Source organism: Telopea speciosissima, chromosome 11 (genome assembly GCF_018873765.1).
Source record: "Telopea speciosissima isolate NSW1024214 ecotype Mountain lineage chromosome 11, Tspe_v1, whole genome shotgun sequence".
Taxonomy (NCBI): domain Eukaryota; kingdom Viridiplantae; phylum Streptophyta; class Magnoliopsida; order Proteales; family Proteaceae; genus Telopea; species Telopea speciosissima.
Genome location: NC_057926.1, coordinates 53,521,181 through 53,539,341, shown reverse-complemented (window position 1 = coordinate 53,539,341; position 18,161 = coordinate 53,521,181). Strand labels below are relative to the sequence as shown.

The window sequence follows — 18,161 nt, the reverse complement described above, 5'->3', positions numbered from 1 at the left end:
AATTTGAGATAAGGCAAAAGTGTATTACTAGAACGCAATAAAAGATGTTAGAAAATAACTTCCATTTAAATTCAGGTGTTATTTATTCCCCTCCCCCCTCCCCCCTCCCCCCTCCCCAACATACACACACAAAAAAAATGTGGCATCTGGATCTTTGATATATTTGCTGCTCATGGAGGACTCTATCCCATCATATTGCTGGATTATTTTCCTATTTTGAGTCATGTATGTTCTCTTTTGTTCCAAGAGAGTTTAACAATTTAGTTGATTCCTTGGCAAGGAGGGCACTATCTCTGACAAGCAGGACGACAATCTAGCCCATTTTTGATCCATGGATTCAAGATCAACGTTTGGCTGACATCCATGAAGTTCTCCAATTCCCTAAAACTGTGCAGTGTGCTAGTTCAGGGTGGAGATGTTGACATGTGGCAGTTCGGACATCCAACGGTGCGGAGTTCAACAAAAAAAATGGAAGTCAATTATGAGTTTGGACCATTGGATGTCCAAGCTGCCACATGTCGAAATCTCCACCCCGAATTGCCGGCACTGCCCAGCTTAAGAAATTTGAGAGGATTAAAATCCAACTGGGATCAGTGAGATGTGGGCCAGGTTAGCTAGAAAATCTTTTGGCCTAAGTTGGCCTGGCTGACTGGACCATAAAGTGGGCCACCCTAGCTCTCTGTCTCTTTTTCAAATTCTATATTTTTATGCTTTCCCATCCGAGTTAAAATTAGAATTTTGGAATATGTGTTATATATAAACTGAACCTAAGCCAGGCTAGCTAGTCCGTCTTTAGGAAGCAATGTTATCTTTTGTTTAAGAATTGCAGAATTGATGAAGGATTTCAAGTAAACTAATATGAATTTGATATCAATCATTGAATAGAGATATTAATCTACTTGCTTTTGTGTATACTTTAACCTGATAACATCTATAAAGAGGGAATGAATACACAACTCTTTTTTTCTTCTTGTAAGAAAGAGGAGTAAGTAAGTATTCTTCACTTGAATTGAAACACTGGACCCCCATATATCCCCATTATAAGGAATTGTCCAGGAAGAAGGCTAATGAAGATTTTTTAAAAGAATTTAAAAAAGATGCTTCTAAGGTGGCAATTAGGTGGGGCGGTGGGCTTTTATACTATTCTCAACCCTTCCTTTCTTTTCAATTTTCAATCAAACATCAATAAATGTGGGGATTCCCTATTCCTAACCTTTTTTGTTCCTTTTGCCTATTCTTCAAGTCTAAGTTTTTATGAGACTTGTAGAGACATAAGAGCCAGCCAACCCCTCTTTTCCTTCCCCAGTTAATTCCTCTCGTCTTTCTGCTCTTTGTTCTCTCTCTGTCCCCACATATATGAGTAAATGACAAATACCCAACTCTATAGTAATCTTAATCTTCCTTATGACCCCTACCCACCTTTCAATTATTTCCATCAAAACACCCCTTACTTCTTTAACTGGTCTTGCCTTTTTTAGCACCATTTTTTTTTTTTTTGGGTTACATAAGAAAATTCATTTTTAATTTGATTATTAATACAGAGCAACAGAATTAAACAAAATTTTATTACTAATTAAAGACCATTTTGTCTCTAGGATCAGATGGGTGATGGTGTTTGAGCTGTATATAAAAATCACAATTATCTTAGGCTAGTTGGCTGGCTAGACAGTTGACAAGTCAACCTGATTTATTGATAATTTTCTTATATATAAAATTTCTACCACTCTTCTAGGCCACTCACAACTAGCATAGTAGCATGTATTCATGTGGAATTGGGTTGTCCTGAGGTTCTCTTGAGTTTCTTTATTTGTATTGCACAAATACTTATTGGGTCCCAAAATGACATGGAGGGCTTGATCCCGACCATTCAAATAGTATATTTATTTATATACCCTTATTTCTATTAGACTCTAGCTTTGACTTCATTGGTCATACATTGTATGAAATCAGATTCAAAGATAGTAGGTATTGTATGATAGCATGCACACTGGTTGTGTGGACAATCTTTATGTAGTCATCACAATTATGAAAGTAGTGAAGGATATGTAAGGAATAAAGCCCTTAAGGTACAACTGGTTGGCTTTCTCTATCTCAGTTCTCCCTTCCATGTCCATGGAATGGAGATGAACTGTACAAAGTTCCCTTTTGCAAAGAAAAGAATCTCTACTAGCTCATCACCTTTGTAAAGCATATGATTCCTTATGTGTTGCTTTAACCATTTTATTATAATGCTTCTCACAACAAAGGAAAACAAATCTGTGCATGATTCTGATTGTTGACTTGTCTAAACTCTCAATGGTTGGGATTGATTAGAAAGTTATGGTGAGTTGTGAATGACCTACACTAGATCGGGACGGTGGGTTCCAACCACCTTAATACAAAATACGTTACATTAAAAATATATAAATGAGGCTCAATAATTGAAGGAAATCAAGAGATATGATCACACATGGAAAATTGACTGTAAATTAAAAAGAAATATATATGAGGTATGGAGGTACATGGTGGGACCAAAATTTTAGGACACCCACATGCTATTCGCTATCAGACTTAGAATTCCATTTGTATAGAGAGAGGGGGAGAGAGAGAGATGAGAGCTCTGCCCTTACAAAACCAAATGACCTAACCAAATGGCCTTTTAGAATGCCCATGCACCTAACGTAATTAACCAATACGCTCCATACTCAATACTTCTACCTCTTAATTCCACCTCTCTCTCACTTCTTTTTTTCAATTCCCATCTCTATTCTTCTTCTTCTTCTTCTTCTTCTTCAATTCTTTCTCTATCAAGAGAACCCAAACATGTTGCAATTGACAAGTCGAATAGCAGTGGTGATTCTTGTGATCGTCGCTGTCTGGACGACTCCAATCAATGGCTCTACATCAAGGAAGCTGAACGAAAACGCCTTGTCTGGGACGCCGGACACCGGAATTAAGTGCACACCTTGTGAGCAACACCCTCCACCTTCGCCCCCGCCGCCACCTCCTCCGACAAGTCCTTCCACGCAGAACTGCCCTCCACCACCATCAGTTCAAACACCACCAGCGCCTTTATATTATATAACTGGTCCACCGGGGAATTTGTATCCGTTTGATCCATATTACTCTGGTTCTAGCCGGAATTCAATCATGGGATTGCCGATCGTTCTTTTTGGATATGGGTTGTTGTTGGGGTTGCCGGCTCTTTGAAGACTTTTAATATTGACTTTCTAAAAGACCCAGTATTTCAATGTTTGGGAGAGACTAATCCATAGGTTAGTTTGGCCCTTCTTCTCAATTATTTAAACCAGTTAATCTTAATTTCTCCTAATTGTTCTCTGTTTCTCTTTCTCTTTCTCTTTCTCTCTCTCTTTGATTTGTTGTTTGGGAGAGACTAATCCTGTAAGGTTAATCTCAATTGTTTGAATTGCATAACAATTCAGAATCAAATTCCAAATCTCTCTAACCTTTTGTTAAGAGGTTTTGATGGATTAATAGATGACTCCTCTGTTTTGATGAAGCTTTTTAGGTGCTGGGAAATCTGAAAACGATTGCTTAAAATGTAAGTACTTTAGTTTTTAATCTATTTTTGGTTATAGAAATTAGAAAAAGTTGGATGGGAAGATGCAAACGTATGAATCCACTGAAAAATGAAAATGGTAGACTATGTGCCTTGCTTAATTTACATGTTATCACTAATGCATTCACCGCCACCGCCACCACCCTCCTGCCTAGGATGGCTAAATTATAAAATAAAACGATAAATTTCTGTTGAACAGAGTAACCCAACCTTGATTTCCAATGCTAATGCCATGATTTTAAATGTGAAACATATCTCAATGTTCCCTTCACGTGTAGTTTCGATATAGTTAATTAGAGAGGATAACAAATAAACTTGGGCTCTGATACCATCTCGGAAGGTCCAACCAAGAACTTTTGAAACCTTAGAAGAATTAGAGTCGGGATTGTCTGCCCAAGTGAGGTGCCAGCCCACATGGATAGGGCCAATGAAGTGGAATCTCCACCCATCTGATCACTCAGATGGAATGAGATTCTATTTTATTGGCCCTCCCCGTGAGTAAATGATCTAGACTTAAAAAATTAAGTGGAAAGAGTTCCTCAAACATATGAAAACACCAAAGATCTAAAGTAACTTATGCGAGACTATATCTCTTTATCTCTTGGTCTCATAGATAGTTGGATACAATATTGAGCATCAAAGCTATAGATGAGTGCAATTCATGCTGATCAAACGGCCATGGTCATCATATCAAATGGTGGGGTCCAAACCACTACCCTCCACAATCTCCATCGTCATGTTTTGTTTTGGAATATGATATGATGATGATGGAGTTGGTAATTAGGAAACCGTCCAAGAGGTCTTCCTCAGCCTGGCTACTAAGATAGTACAATGACCATAGCTGGCTCAATCATCTTCCAAAGTTAGAAGAGAGTCGTAGAGAATAGGAGAACACACGAATGGTGTTCTGATGTAAAATACCAAATTAAGCTTCCACTCTCACCGGTCACTTCCACTCAAACGTACCACAACCATTATTGACCGCTCGATACTCTTTCTTTTTATCTTTTGTTTATTTTGTGATTTGGGATATCATGTAGTGGTGATCTCATATTCTCATTATTGATACTATAGTGATCTAATCCAATTAATAAAGTGATTCGACAGGTGTGTAAGTGTGATATCACACTCTTTTCTGTGTCTACTAAAGTGAAGTAGCTAGCATTTTTATTCATTGGACAAGGCTGAGTCATATTCTTTATCGAAAAAGATTTAAGAAAGTGGCTGATAATCGACTAACTTCTGTGTATTTATGATTTGGGTGATGGTTCTTTGTGGGGGAGGGTGATCCTTTTGTCCGGATACATAGGGGTGTGTAAAATGACTATTGTGTTCATTTAGTTGATGTTTACGCGTGCTATCCCATTGGCTGGAGTGCAAATGCAGGGCCACGCTCTCATACATGCTCCTTTTTTCTTTAAAACTTTTTTGAGTTTAAATAGTTATGGAATTGACCTACCTTAATTAAAACTTTCAAAATTAGGGATTAATTGATTAGATCAGGCTGTAAGACGATACTTTTATGCATTAGATTATTGGTTCCAAGCTAATTCTGATTCAAATCGGTTGAGATCAATCTAGATTCAGATTCCATGTTTCGAATTCATGTGATAACTAGTAATTATAATTAAAAGGGTGAAAAACCACATATTTCTTAGGGAAGCAGTTTTCTTTTCGGGAGTGTTGGAGTGCGGCCTACGCTAGCACTCCCATGTGTCTATCTCTCTTCTCCTTAAAACAAGAGGCAGAGTTATCTTTTCATATGGAGAAGAGAGAGATACACTCATGGGAGTGCTGACATAGGCCACACTCCCGGACATAATTCTTTTTCTCTATTTCATATTAGTTCATAGAGCTGTATGATAAAATTTTAGGAAAATTACAACTATACATGATATGGCATATACAATCTTTTTTATAAGTAATATCAAATTTATTCAAAAAAAAATAAAAGAAAAGATATATACAACCAAGGAATAAGGCCTTATGCATCTCAAGAACAACCCCAAGAGAGAAAAGGTCTGCAGCCAACACTAACCACCACAAAACTTACAAAACCCACAAAAGGCCTACAATTGAAAAAACGAATCATCTAGATAAGCCCTAGACAAAGAAGCCATATAAGACCTAAGACAGAATCGAACAAAGTAGAGGCAAAAAAACAGGGCTGATATTAATATGAGTAGGAAAATAGTTCCTCTCCAATGATATCGATGGTGTGAGATCGACTTTGATGGTAAAAACATCATTGGAGAGAATCTGGTCTCATATGAGTAGGACCATATGAGAATAATCCACCATATAATAGTTCTGATGGATTCCGATGCATTACTGTTGATATGACCGAATCTAAATGAGTTTTGAGTATATAAAAAATTGCAATTTACAAATGGAATTTAAAAGGGTGACAAACCTGGGGAAATTTTTTTTTTTTTTTGTTTTTGGTCTAGCCTGCAATTGCAAAAACTAATTAGAAGAAGTTTCTTACTAATAATGGTTGGGATTTCAAAGGGGAATGGCATTGGTAACAGAAGGAAGGACAACGTCTGCCGGATGAGCCATGATCTTGCGACCCTTGGCGTGCTTGAAGCAATAAACCACAGCTCCCACCGGCCATTCCACCACCGCCGCTGCCACGAATGCCAAGAATCCTACCGTCGGCCCCACCACCTTGCACCGGCAAGGGTTTCCCCTAGTCCCACATTGGATGCATATCGGAATTCCTACACCAAACGGCATGGTTAGTTAATTTATTAAGTTGCTTCAACTGAATATTAAGGGATAAGACGTTAATTAGAAGATAATTTAACAAGCAAAATTGCTACTCTCAAAAAAATAAGAAGAAAGGCGATAAATACGGAGAGCTTCTTGTTATTTCATTGCATTGTGTCCTCTAAAAACTAACAAAATGTCTTGGCCGGAGAAGGAGAGGAACTAAGCCATTTGTCAGCCGTATGAGAAGTAGACATCATCGTTCGTACGAGAACAGCTCTGACCCGTTCAGATGGAATCCACCCCATGTGGGTCCCAAACGGTGGATTCCATCTGAACAGCTCAGAGGTGAGATGTCGAGACCCACAAAATATTGACGTTGAGAAATGAAATGACAAATATACCTTAAATAGTCTAAGGCTGCATTTGGTATAATTTATTAGAATGCATATCAAATGCAAACTAAGCTGTGTTTGATATGCATTCTTGGAACACATTGTAGATTGATAATGCATTTTGAGATGATAAAAACAGCTATTTATATGATCTTAGAATGCATTCCAAGAATGCATACCAAACGCAGCATTGTATAATGGCAATAAAAATTAAAAGGCTAAAAATGATGCGACTTTTTAAATGAAAAATATATATGGCTTTTGCCAAATATGATGATACTTTTCAATTGATTTGGTTTGGTTTGATGATCTTAGGCTAAAACCAAACCGAATTAAACTAAATAAAATTTGGGTTTTTAAAACCAAAACCTTCAATTCGATTTGTTTTTCGAAGATCGATTTCCATTTTGATTCATTTTTTTTTTATTATTTCGGTTCTAAATTGTCACCTACATGAGACTTGGAACATCCAAGTAGTTTAGCTATATTTCTTGTCAAATAATCCATTGATTTCAAGTCAAACTTGGAACATCCGAGTCAACTATTTCTTGCCGAATAATCCATCCATTTCAAGTCGAACTTCATTGTTTACTAGTGAAGTTTCAAAATCAACTATTCAAGGGGAAGTTTTGGCAATTTGGGAGGGTCTACTTCAAGGGATTGCAGATTGTTTGAATCATCTCATTGTCGAGTCAAACTGTAAGGAGCTACTAGGCTACATCTCAGCAAGTCCTCCCCCAGGCTGAGGTGCTTAATATTATAAAGCACTTAGCGTTGTAGCCTGTTCTTTCCATTATGTTTCTAAGGAGACTAACAACACTGCTGACTCCCTGGCCCGGAGAGCAAAGTCCGTAGTTTGTAGGACTTCATGGCCTATCTCCTCCCCTTCAAGTGTTGGTCTTGCTTCAATAAATAGGTTTTCTCTTACAAAAAAAAAAAAAATTTGAGGTTTCATAATCCCATAATCCATAAGCTCTCCAAGCTTCAACGAGAAAATTATAGAACCGCTCGATGAGGTTCCCGAGAGTCTTCACATCAGCATGGAACATGATTTTTAAAGTCAACGACATCTGATGTGCCTCCCAACAATATTACAATAGGACAGGTTCTATACTATATCAACACCCAGTCCTATACTCCCATCTTCCCTTCCCTTCCCATCGCTCGTCTGCTCATCCACGGCCACGCCACACAAACGCTTACGAGAAGGTCACTCAGAGAAAGAGAGAGATGTCGTCGTTTGCACACTTGAAGATCTTCTTCGTCTTCCTCTTCTTATCTGTTCATCTATCCGTCGCCGTAAGTCGCCACATAATCAATTTCCAATCACCAAATCTTTTCCCAGAAGGGTTAGCTTGGGATCCAAGAGACCAGCACTTCGTGGTTGGTTCTCTTCATGATCGTTCAATTAAAACCGTCTCCGACGCCGGCGTCGTAGAAACTCTCATCTCCGACATCGACCTTCCACCCGAAGTCGCCATCGTCGGCGTCGCTGTCGATTCCGGAAAGCGCCGTCTCCTTGCCGTTATCCACGCCGTTGATCCTCACCCTCCCTTCGACGCTCTCGCCGCCTATGACCTCCGTTCTCGCCAACGTCTATTCCTCGCCCCTCTCACCGATCCCATCTCCTCCGACCGTCAATTCGCTAACGCCGTCACCGTCGATTACAACGGCAACGCTTACGTCACCAATTCCGCCGGCAACTTCATCTGGAAAGTCAGCGTCAACGGAGAACCGTCCATCTTGTCAAGATCGGATCTCTTTACTTCCCAACACGTGTATCGCGATGAACCCTACAATTTCTGCGGACTTAATGGAATTGCTTACGTCAACGGTGGGTATCTTCTCGTCGTGCAGAGCAACACCGGAAAATTATTCAAAGTCGACACCGAAGACGGCAGAGCTCGGCTGGTGTTGTTAGAGAAGGAATTAAAGGGGGCCGATGGGATTGCCGTTAGACTTGACGGCACTCTGGTAGTCGTTTCGCTGCATAAAGCTTGGTTTGTCAGAAGCAGGGATGGTTGGGGAGAAGCAGTGGTATATGACGAAACTGACCTTGATGCCGATAGGTTTCCTACTTCTGTTACGATTAGAGAGAATAATAGGGCTTATGTGGTATACGGGCAGGTGGATAAGGGTATGGATGGAAATGTGGAGATATCTAAGTTTAGTATAGAAGAAATAGTGTCGGCTGTGGATAACAAAGAGGAGACTATTTGGATATATGTTTTGATTGGGCTGGGCTTAGCTTATTTCACCTATTGGAGGTTTCAAATGGGTCGGCTTGTTAAAGACATGAACAAGAAACTTGCCTAAAGGACAATAGCACTGCTAAGAAATTTTTTTTTCTCCCAAAAAAGAGTATTTGTTTTCCTCTCCCATGAACGGAAGAGATTTTGGTAGTGTTTATTGTATTTCATGGTCTAATCCTGATTGTTTGTTATGTCGATTTATAAAGACCATATATTGCATTTTTTGCTTATTTCTTATTGGTTCAAAGGGTATCTCTTGAAATTATATAAATATTCTCCTGGAAGGATCAAAAAATGCATCTCTAGAGCCCTAGAGAAGAAGGAAATCAAGGAGAAGTAGTCTTCTATCATTCCGGCGTGATTCGAGAGAAGATGCGTGAAGGAAATCGACAGAAAACATCGGTTTGATTGTTGACAATGGATTTGAGTGCTTGATATGTTCTATTGAAGATCTCACAACATTTGTTTTGCAGTTGGGAGTTTATTCGTTTTAAAGTTGGGAGTTTGCCTCTGAAAAAGTAAACGTATTCACAAACCATTGCTCTTGAGTTCTAGGTTTATTTCTCTGTTCTTAAATGTATTGGGTAGAATCTAGAGTGTAATCTGTTATGGGTTGGGTTTGTGATTGAGATCTGTTATTTGAGTTGATTAATTGTAATGCTGAGGCCATTTTGTATTGAGGATTGAGGTCCTTGCCCTCCCTGAGGTGAGAGATTGAAGCAGGGTAAGGGGTATCCTGGCTGTAGGGGCGGCTAATTGTATTGGAGTTGAGTATTGGGCATATACGAAACCCTGAGGAGTATTGTTTCGTGGACGTACTATGAGGTGAACCACATATATCGTGCCTCTGTGTCTACTGTTATTGTTGGAGACTAATCCTTGTTTTGTAGAATGGATTTACAGCCTACCTGACCACATTCTGGTGGTGTGAGGTGAGATTGTAAGTGATTGTGAGGGTTGCAGAAGATATAAAAATTAAGGGAACTGATTCAACCCCCCCCCCCCAGCAGTTCGATCCGACATTCACAGAGGCATTTTTACTCCGTTTTAAATTGACACTTACTTAGAGAGTAGAGACTCAGGACATCCAAGTGGTCCAGCTATTTCTTGTCAAATAATCCACTCATTATATTCGAGTTTAGAATCCCACAAGCTCTCCAAGATTCAACGAGAAAACTATATAACTGCTCGATGTGGATCCTGAGAGTCTTGACATCAGCATGGAACATGATTTTTAAAGTCAACGACCTCTGATCTACCTCCCAACAATATTACAATAGGACAAGTTCTATAGTAACGAACGCTTACAAGAAGGTCACTCAGAGGGGGAGAGAGAGAGAGAGAGAGAGAGAGTCATGTACCCGTCCGTTCATTGAAGATCTTCTTCGTCTTCCTCTTCTTATCTGTTGATCACCACATAATCAATTGCCGATCACCAAATCTCTTCCCAGAAGGGTTAACTTGGGATCCAAGAGACTACCACTTCATGGCCGGGTCCCTTCATGTTAAGAATGCAATTAAATTGTGAGAATAGCTTGAATATTTCATTGATATAAGGGTGTATTTATACAAGGAAAAGAATGGTAAAACAATTGTGCATACAAGGAAAGAATATAAAATAAAATGAATAAGGAAAGAATATAAGAATGAAATCAGGAGGTAATCAATTTGTCTGTGCAGCTGTATTATCACATGTGAGAAATGTGATTTGCATGGTCTCCAATACTCCCCCTCAAGTTGGGTTGTGAATGTTGAGAACACCCAACTTGGCCTTCAAGGTGGTAAATAATGTAGCACCCAGAGCTTTAGTGAATATATCTGTAATTTGATTAGAACTAGTCACATATGTCGGACGAAGAAGACCGTTGTTGATGTGGTCACGAACAATGTGGCAGTCAATCTCAATGTGTTTGGTTCGCTCATGAAACACAGGATTGGCTGCAATATGGAGTGCGGCCTAGTTATCACAATATAGAGGAATGGGTTGGGTCTGTGTGATTCCCAAGTCCTGGAGGAGTGTAGTCAACCAAATAATCTCGCAAGTGGCGATAGCCATGGAACGATACTCGGCCTCGGCTGAGGAGCGGGATACAGTATGTTGTTTCTTGGATTTCCATGAGATCGGACTGGAACAAAGAAAAATGCAATAGCCACTGGTGGATCGCCTGGTACCAGGGCAACTAGTCCAGTCTGAATCACAATAAGCACGTAAGGTGAGAGCGCTAGAAGATGAGAGTAAGATGCCCTGCCCGGCGGTGCTGTGTAAATAACGGAGGAGGCGCATTGCTGCATCCATGTGAGGCTATCGTGGCTAGTGCATGAATTGACTGAGTAGGGTAACAGTATGTACAATGTCAGGCCGAGTAATGGTGAGATAAATTAGCCTACCAATCAGGCGTCGATAGGGACCAACGTCATCTAGTAACTTACCCTCGGAGGGGGGTAATTTAAGGTGTTGTTCCATAGGAAAGGCTGTATTTTGTGCCCCCAAAAAATTCATGTCCGAAAGGATGTCCAAAGTATATTGCCGCTAATTGAGGAAGATGCTGTGACGGGACCGGACCATTTCAAGACCAAGAAAGTACTTAACCGGGCCAAGATCCTTGAGACGGAATTGCTGATGCAGGGACAATTTTAGGGCAACAATAGCTTTGGAGTTCGAACCTGTGATAAGGATATCATCGACATACACCAAAATATAAATAGCAGATGCGTCATGACCCTTGAAAAATAATGAATAATCAGCCTTGGATTGAGTAAAGCCAAGACGGAGAAGAGCTGTGGAGAGCTTGGTGAACCCTTGGCGGGAAGACTGCTTGAGGCCATATAAAGAGCGATTTAGGCGACAAAAAACATTCTTCCCCTGTCCTTGGTAACCCGGTGGAAGATGCATATAAACCTCTTCGTCAAAATCGCCATGTAAAAAGGCGTTCTGCACATCGAGATGGGAGAGGGCCCATTGTTGAACAGCCACAATAGCTAGTAATGTGCAAACAGTGACTAATTTCGTAATTGGGGCGAAAGTTTCATGGTAATCAACGCCCTCAGTTTACGTGTAGCCTTTGGCGACCAAGCAGGCTTTGTAACGCTCGATGGAATCGTCAGCCTTTCTCCTGATTTTGTAGACCCATTTGCAACTGATAGGTTTGGCGAGGAAGGGTAAAGGAGCTAGAGTCCATGTATTATTAAGTTCAAGAGCCTAGATCTCAGCCTGCATAGCCTCCTTCCAATCTGGAGATAGGGAAGCCTTGGAAAAACTAGTGGGCTCCTTGATGGTAGAGAGGCACTTGATAAACTGAAAATGAGATGGTGAGAGCATATGATAAGAAACAGGAGAGTCTTTTAGAGAGAGAGTACCTGCAGTGGAAGGAAACGAAGGGTGGGTAGCGACAGAACAATGGTAGTCCTTGAGACACAAGGGCTGTTGAGGGGTTCGTAGGGAACGTCTGAGTGGAACAATGGGGGGTAGGGGGGATCGGTTGGATTGGGTATGGTGGCATTAGGGGCGGGTTCTGGTCTCATGTGGTTCAGGTCCTTGGGGATTGGGTGCATTGGGGTCAGGTTGGGGAATAGGAATGGCCTGGGTCGGTGGTGGTGAGGGAGGTGGGTGATCAGTGTTGGAGTCCATAACAGGGAGAGGAAGGCTGCGATGGTCAAAAGGGGAGGGTAAATTTTGGAATGGGAAAATGGTTTCATGAAATGTGACCTCACGATTGACAAACATTTAATGGGTGGCTAGGTCATAGATTTGTAGCCCTTCTGAGCATAGGGGTAACCAACAAAAATGCCTGGAGAAGCACGGGGATCAAACTTATGTTTGATGGAATTGTGGTTATGGCGATAATAAAGGCAACCAAATGTGTGGAGGTGATGGTAAAGGGGGGTTTTGTTGGTGAGAACCTGAATGGGTGAGCAGTGGTGCAAAACCTTAGTGGGTAATCGGTTAATGAGATGGGTGGCCGTAAGAATGCATTCACCCCAAAATTCCGATGGGAGGTGAGCTTGAAAGGAGAGGGCTCTAGCGACATTTAGGAGATGGCGGTGTTTTCTTTCAACAACCCCATTTTGTTGGGGGGTGTCAACGCAACTATGTTGATGGATGACTCCATGGGTGGTAAAAAAATCTTTGGAGGCCTTATTAAAAAATTCACGACCATTGTCGGAACGGATTTGTTTAATTTGGCATCCAAATTGGGTCTGTATCATGGTTAAAAAAATTCTGCAATTGGGGCCAAGCATCGGACTTGTGATTTAGTAACTAAATCCAAGTGTTCCTAGAGAAATCATCAACAATAGTGAGGAAAAAATGTGCACCACAATGGGCGGGGACAAAATAGGGTCCCCAAATGTCGCAATGTATCAAGTCAAAATAATGAGTCGTGGAGATCACACTAGATGAAAAAGATAAACAAGTTTGTTTAGCTAAGGGGCAAATGGGACCGTGATGCTTATTGGACATAGAAATAGTAGGTTCAATTTTATTGGAGGGGTGCCCAAGGCGGTAATGCCGGAGGCTTGGGGTTGGGGAAGTGGTAAAAGCTGCAAAGGGTGGGGATTTTGCGTCATCTAATATGTATAGACCTCCATGAGCCTTACCCAGTCCAATCGTCTCCTTCGTTTGTAGGTCCTGAAAAAAACAATGGGTAGGAGTAAATAGGGCGGAACAATTAAGTGATTGAACAAGTTGTTTAACAGAGATAAGATTAAAATTGAAAGAAGGAACCAAAAAAACATCGTGTAATGGCAAGGTGGGGACCGGGACGCAAGTCCCAATATGGGTTACTGAAGCACGATGCCCAGTAGGTAAAATAATAGGAGAAGAATATGGTTTAAGAGTGTGGGACTGAAAAAGAGAAAAATCAGATGCCATATGATGGGTGGCTCCAAAATTAATGACCCAAACAGTGGATTTGGTATGTTACCTGCGGCATTGGCCAAGGGAGTCATATTACCCGATTGAAGAAGAGAAATGAGCTGATTGTATTGCTAGATGGTGAAGGTATGCGCAGGAACAGCAAGGGCGTCCACCACTGAGGCCGCCAGGGACCGAACTGGGGTTGATGATGGAGCAGGAGTAGTAGCCTTGGAAGGGGTCTTTGGAGGGTACCCGTTTTTCTTGAAGCATCGGGATTCAGAGTGACCATCAAGATCGACCACAAAAATCACAATGATAATGTGGTTTAGGGCATCCAGATTTGGAGTTCGAGCGGCCATGTGCAGCAAGGGCCGATTGGGTGAGAGAGGGCTCTGGTGCCGTAAGGATGGAGCGCTGACGTTCTTCTTATAGAAGCAATGAATAGGCACGATTGATGGAAGGCAAAGGGTCCATCAATAGCAGCTGGCTGCGGATGGCAGTGTATGAGTCGTTAAGGCCCATCAAAAATTCAAGCAAACGATCACATTGAAGAAGTTCAGAATGGTGCAGGTGCATGTCGGGTAGGAATCATAGGACACAAGTTCGTCCCAAAAACCCTTGAGAAGGGTGTAGTAAGTGGCCAAAGAAGACGTGCCCTGGCGATGGTTGGAAATCGCACGACGGATCTCAAAGATACGCGGAGCATTCTTTTGGGAAAAACGATCGTGAAGATCAACCCAAACCTCATGAGCGGAGGAAGCATATAGCACACTATGGGAAATGTCAGTGTCGAGAGAATTGGCGATCCAGGAAAGAACCATACTATTGCAACGCTTCCATGTGAGAAACTTAGGAGAGGTGGCCTCGGGTTGAGGGATGGAGCCATCAATGAAACCCAGTTTATGCTTGGCTTCGAGAGCCATGCGCATGGAGTGACTCCAAGTGGGGTAATTATCACCCTTGAGGAGCTGAGTGACCAGCACAACACCGGGGTTGTCAGAGTGGTGAATGAAGAATGGGGAGGACCCATCCAAATCGGAAACTGTCAAAGGGGAGACAGCTTGAGCAGCAGGTTGGGCGGTAACCTGGGCACCAGCTTCAGTGGGATCCATGATCACGATTGGGAGAAGGAGAAGGAGATGGAGGAAATAATGGATTTGTAGGATCAATTTAGGCTGATACCATGTTAAGAATGTAATTAAATTGTTAGAATAGCTTGAATATTTCATTGATATGAGGGTGTATTTATACAAGGAAAAGAATGGTAAAACAATTGTGTATACAAGGAAAGAATATAAATTAAAATGAATAAGGAAAGAATATAAGAATGAAATAATATAAGAATGAAATCAGGAGGCAATCAATCTGTCTGTGCAGCTGTATTATCACATGTGAGAAATGTGATTTGCATGGTCTCCAATACTTCATGATCGTTCAATTAAAACTGTCTCCGTCGCCGGCGTCGTAGAAACTCTCATCTCCGACACCGACCTTCCACCCGAGATCGCCATCGTCGGCCTCGCTGTCGATTCCAGAAATGGTTGTCTCCTCGCCGTTATCCATGTCGTCGATCCTCACCTTCCCTTCAACGCTCTCGCTGCATACAACCTCCGTTCTCGCCAATGTCTCTTCCTCGCCCCACTCACCGATCCAACCTCCTTCGACCGTCAAATCGCTACCGCCGTCCTCGTCGATTATTATAACGGCAACGTTTACGTCACCAACTCCGCCGGCAACTTCATCTGGAAAGTTAGCGTCGATTGGGAACCGTCCATCTTATCAAGATCGGAGCTCTTTACTTCCCAACACATGTATCGCAATGAACCCTACAATTTCTGCGGACTTAACGGAATTACTTGCGTCGGCGAAGGGTTTCTTCTCGTTGTGCAGAACATCACCGAAAAATTGTTCATAGTCGACACCGAAGACGGCAGGGCTCGACTGGTGTTGTTACAGAAGGACATGAAAGGGGCCAATGGGATCGTCTTTGGAATTAACGGTGTTCGGGTGGTCGTTTCGCAGCATAAAGCTTTTGTGTTGGTAAAATTCGTAGCATAAAGCTGGGTCCATATCCTCCACTGCCGAGCTGCCCAGACAAGATGAGGAGCGCAATAACTACCTTACCCCCACTCAAGCAAGGCGCTCGGACAGGGGTGAGGCCATCGTTGTGCGCCTCGCTGTGTCTGGGCAGCACGATCCCGCTGGACAGCTCAGCAGTAGAGGATCCAAATTGTGGTTTGTAAGGGAAAAATCTTGCTACTACAAGTAATGTTCCTGCTACAAGGCTCGCAGCCAAGAAAATGGAATAATTCACTTCCTCTTTGGGTTCATAAATACCCTCTTAGGATACTATTTCCTTGGCTGCAAGCCTTGTAGCAGGAGTATATGACAAAACTGACCTTGATGCCGATAGGTAGGATTCTACTTCTGTTAGGATTAGAGAGAATAATAGGGCTTATGTGGTATATGGGCAGGTGGACAAGGGTATGGATGGAAATGTAAAAATATCTAAGTTTTTCTTTTTTGGGGGTAAGAAGAAAAATATCTAAGTTTAGTATAGAAGAACTAGTGTCGGCTGTGGATAACAAAGAGGAGGCTATTTGGATATATGTTTTGATTGGGCTGGGCTTTGCTTATTTCTCCTATTGGAGGTTTCAAATGGGTCGGCTTGTTAAAGACATGAATAAGAAAATTGCTAAAGGACATGAGCACTAGGGATGTATATGAATAATCGAAATTCGTTTCCATATCCAATGTCCGGATCTGTTTACATCCTTAATAACCACTACTTAGAAATCTTTTTTCTCCCCAAAAAGAATATTTTGTTTTCCTCTCCCAACGGGAGAGATTTACAAGTCCATTGTATTTCAATTTTGGTAGTGTTTATTGTATTTGAGACGTTGGTCTAATCCTGATTGTTTGTTATCTCGATTTATGAAGGCCATATATTATCCAAGATCCAATTTTTTAAGATCTTCTACAGGTCACGATTAGGGATGTACACGGATCGAATTTGGCTCGGATAGTGCTATATCTATATCCGCATCCGCATCCGATTAGCTTTCGGATAATGCTAAACGGATACGGATCGGATATTTTATCCATTTACATGTAAATATAGCTTTTCGGATAATTATAATCTATCCGTATCCGTATCCATATCCGCATCCATTTACCTTTCGGACGGATTCGGATAATACAAAACAGATATAGACATGGATACGGAAATGAATTTTGACTATTCATTTACACCCCTAATCACGACCCCAGCTGGGAATGGTATAGTATCATGGTTGGGAAAGAAGTTCTATCAGAGGGTCTTGGATGGATTGTGGGAAATGGGAATTTTATAAAGTTTTGATTTGATGAATGGTTACCTTTTTCGATGGGTATAATGGCACTTGTGTCCAAAATTTTATCTCCAACTCTTTGCAAGGTTACCGACTTTGTTGACCTTGAAAATATGGTATGGACATGAGATCTTTTGGATCTCTATTTCTATCTGAATAATGTGCCCAGAATGTTAGTGATTTACCTTCGGTTAGTACCAGCTAAACATAAAATGCGGATTCTAAGATCAACGCAGAGTCATCAGCGAAAAAGATTCGGTCAATCCGGGTAGCGTGCAGCCATGTGCAGCACCTGGGTAAGGTGGGGGAGTAAGGTGGGCATTGACTGCCTTATCTTTGCTTGGGCAAGGCATTTGAACAGAGGTAAGGCGGTAAATGCCCACTACCTCATCTCAAGTGCTGCAGTACTGTTGCCCGGATTGACAGGAGCCGAGTTCGTCAGTGACCAACTATATAGTATATATAGTGCTCTCTAGCTGCGAAGCACGAGCACTTACCTGAACTCGTGGATAATATACTGGATGATCACATGTTTTTTAACTCTCAAGAGTACTGAAATATGATTTTTGTGAAGATCACTGATCATAACGGTGCAAAGAAGCTTCAGAAGCAGTACAAGAAAAGGAAAATTTAAAAGATAAAAAACTGAAAGAAAACAAAAAACACAATCATTACATTATTGTATCAAGTAGAGTGAGAAAGATCATCAAATAGGAATGCAATTGGAGACCTTTGGATACACAACAGTTGCAGGATGACCCATGATACGGCGTCCCTTCATGTGTTTGAAGCAATAAACCACCGCTCCGACGGGCCATTCCACAACCGCTGCAACCAAAAATGCCACGAAACCAAGCGTCGGCCCAACCACCTTGCACCGGCAAGGGTTGCTCGACGTCCCACACTCAACACAAGCCGGAAATCTACCCATCTTCACAACTAGCTTTCAATTTCTTCACCAAAGATTATATCGATCCTCAAATCTCTTCAATTTCCTGAGATCTATGAACCTCAAAATTCCTTCTTCCTTTTTTTCGC

General features: G+C 41.4%; 4 protein-coding genes across 4 annotated transcripts; 2 read left to right on the top strand and 2 right to left on the bottom strand.

The window, feature by feature from the left end:
* Positions 1 to 2,802: 2,802 nt before the first annotated feature.
* Positions 2,803 to 3,189, top strand: LOC122645343 (leucine-rich repeat extensin-like protein 2). The gene has a single exon (XM_043838656.1). It carries the CDS (start codon positions 2,803 to 2,805, stop codon positions 3,187 to 3,189), a length of 387 nt encoding a protein of 128 aa, XP_043694591.1.
* Positions 3,190 to 6,045: 2,856 nt separating this feature from the next.
* Positions 6,046 to 6,298, bottom strand: LOC122646906. The gene has a single exon (XM_043840541.1). It carries the CDS (start codon positions 6,296 to 6,298, stop codon positions 6,065 to 6,067), a length of 234 nt encoding a protein of 77 aa, XP_043696476.1. The 3' UTR covers positions 6,046 to 6,064.
* Positions 6,299 to 7,889: 1,591 nt separating this feature from the next.
* LOC122644580 lies at positions 7,890 to 9,013 on the top strand. Its single transcript, XM_043837957.1, has one exon. It carries the CDS (start codon positions 7,897 to 7,899, stop codon positions 8,980 to 8,982), a length of 1,086 nt encoding a protein of 361 aa, XP_043693892.1. The 5' UTR covers positions 7,890 to 7,896; the 3' UTR covers positions 8,983 to 9,013.
* Positions 9,014 to 17,819: 8,806 nt separating this feature from the next.
* LOC122646884 lies at positions 17,820 to 18,077 on the bottom strand. The gene has a single exon (XM_043840517.1). The coding sequence runs from the start codon at positions 18,052 to 18,054 to the stop codon at positions 17,830 to 17,832; it is 225 nt and encodes a 74-aa protein (XP_043696452.1). The 5' UTR covers positions 18,055 to 18,077; the 3' UTR covers positions 17,820 to 17,829.
* Positions 18,078 to 18,161: the final 84 nt, after the last annotated feature.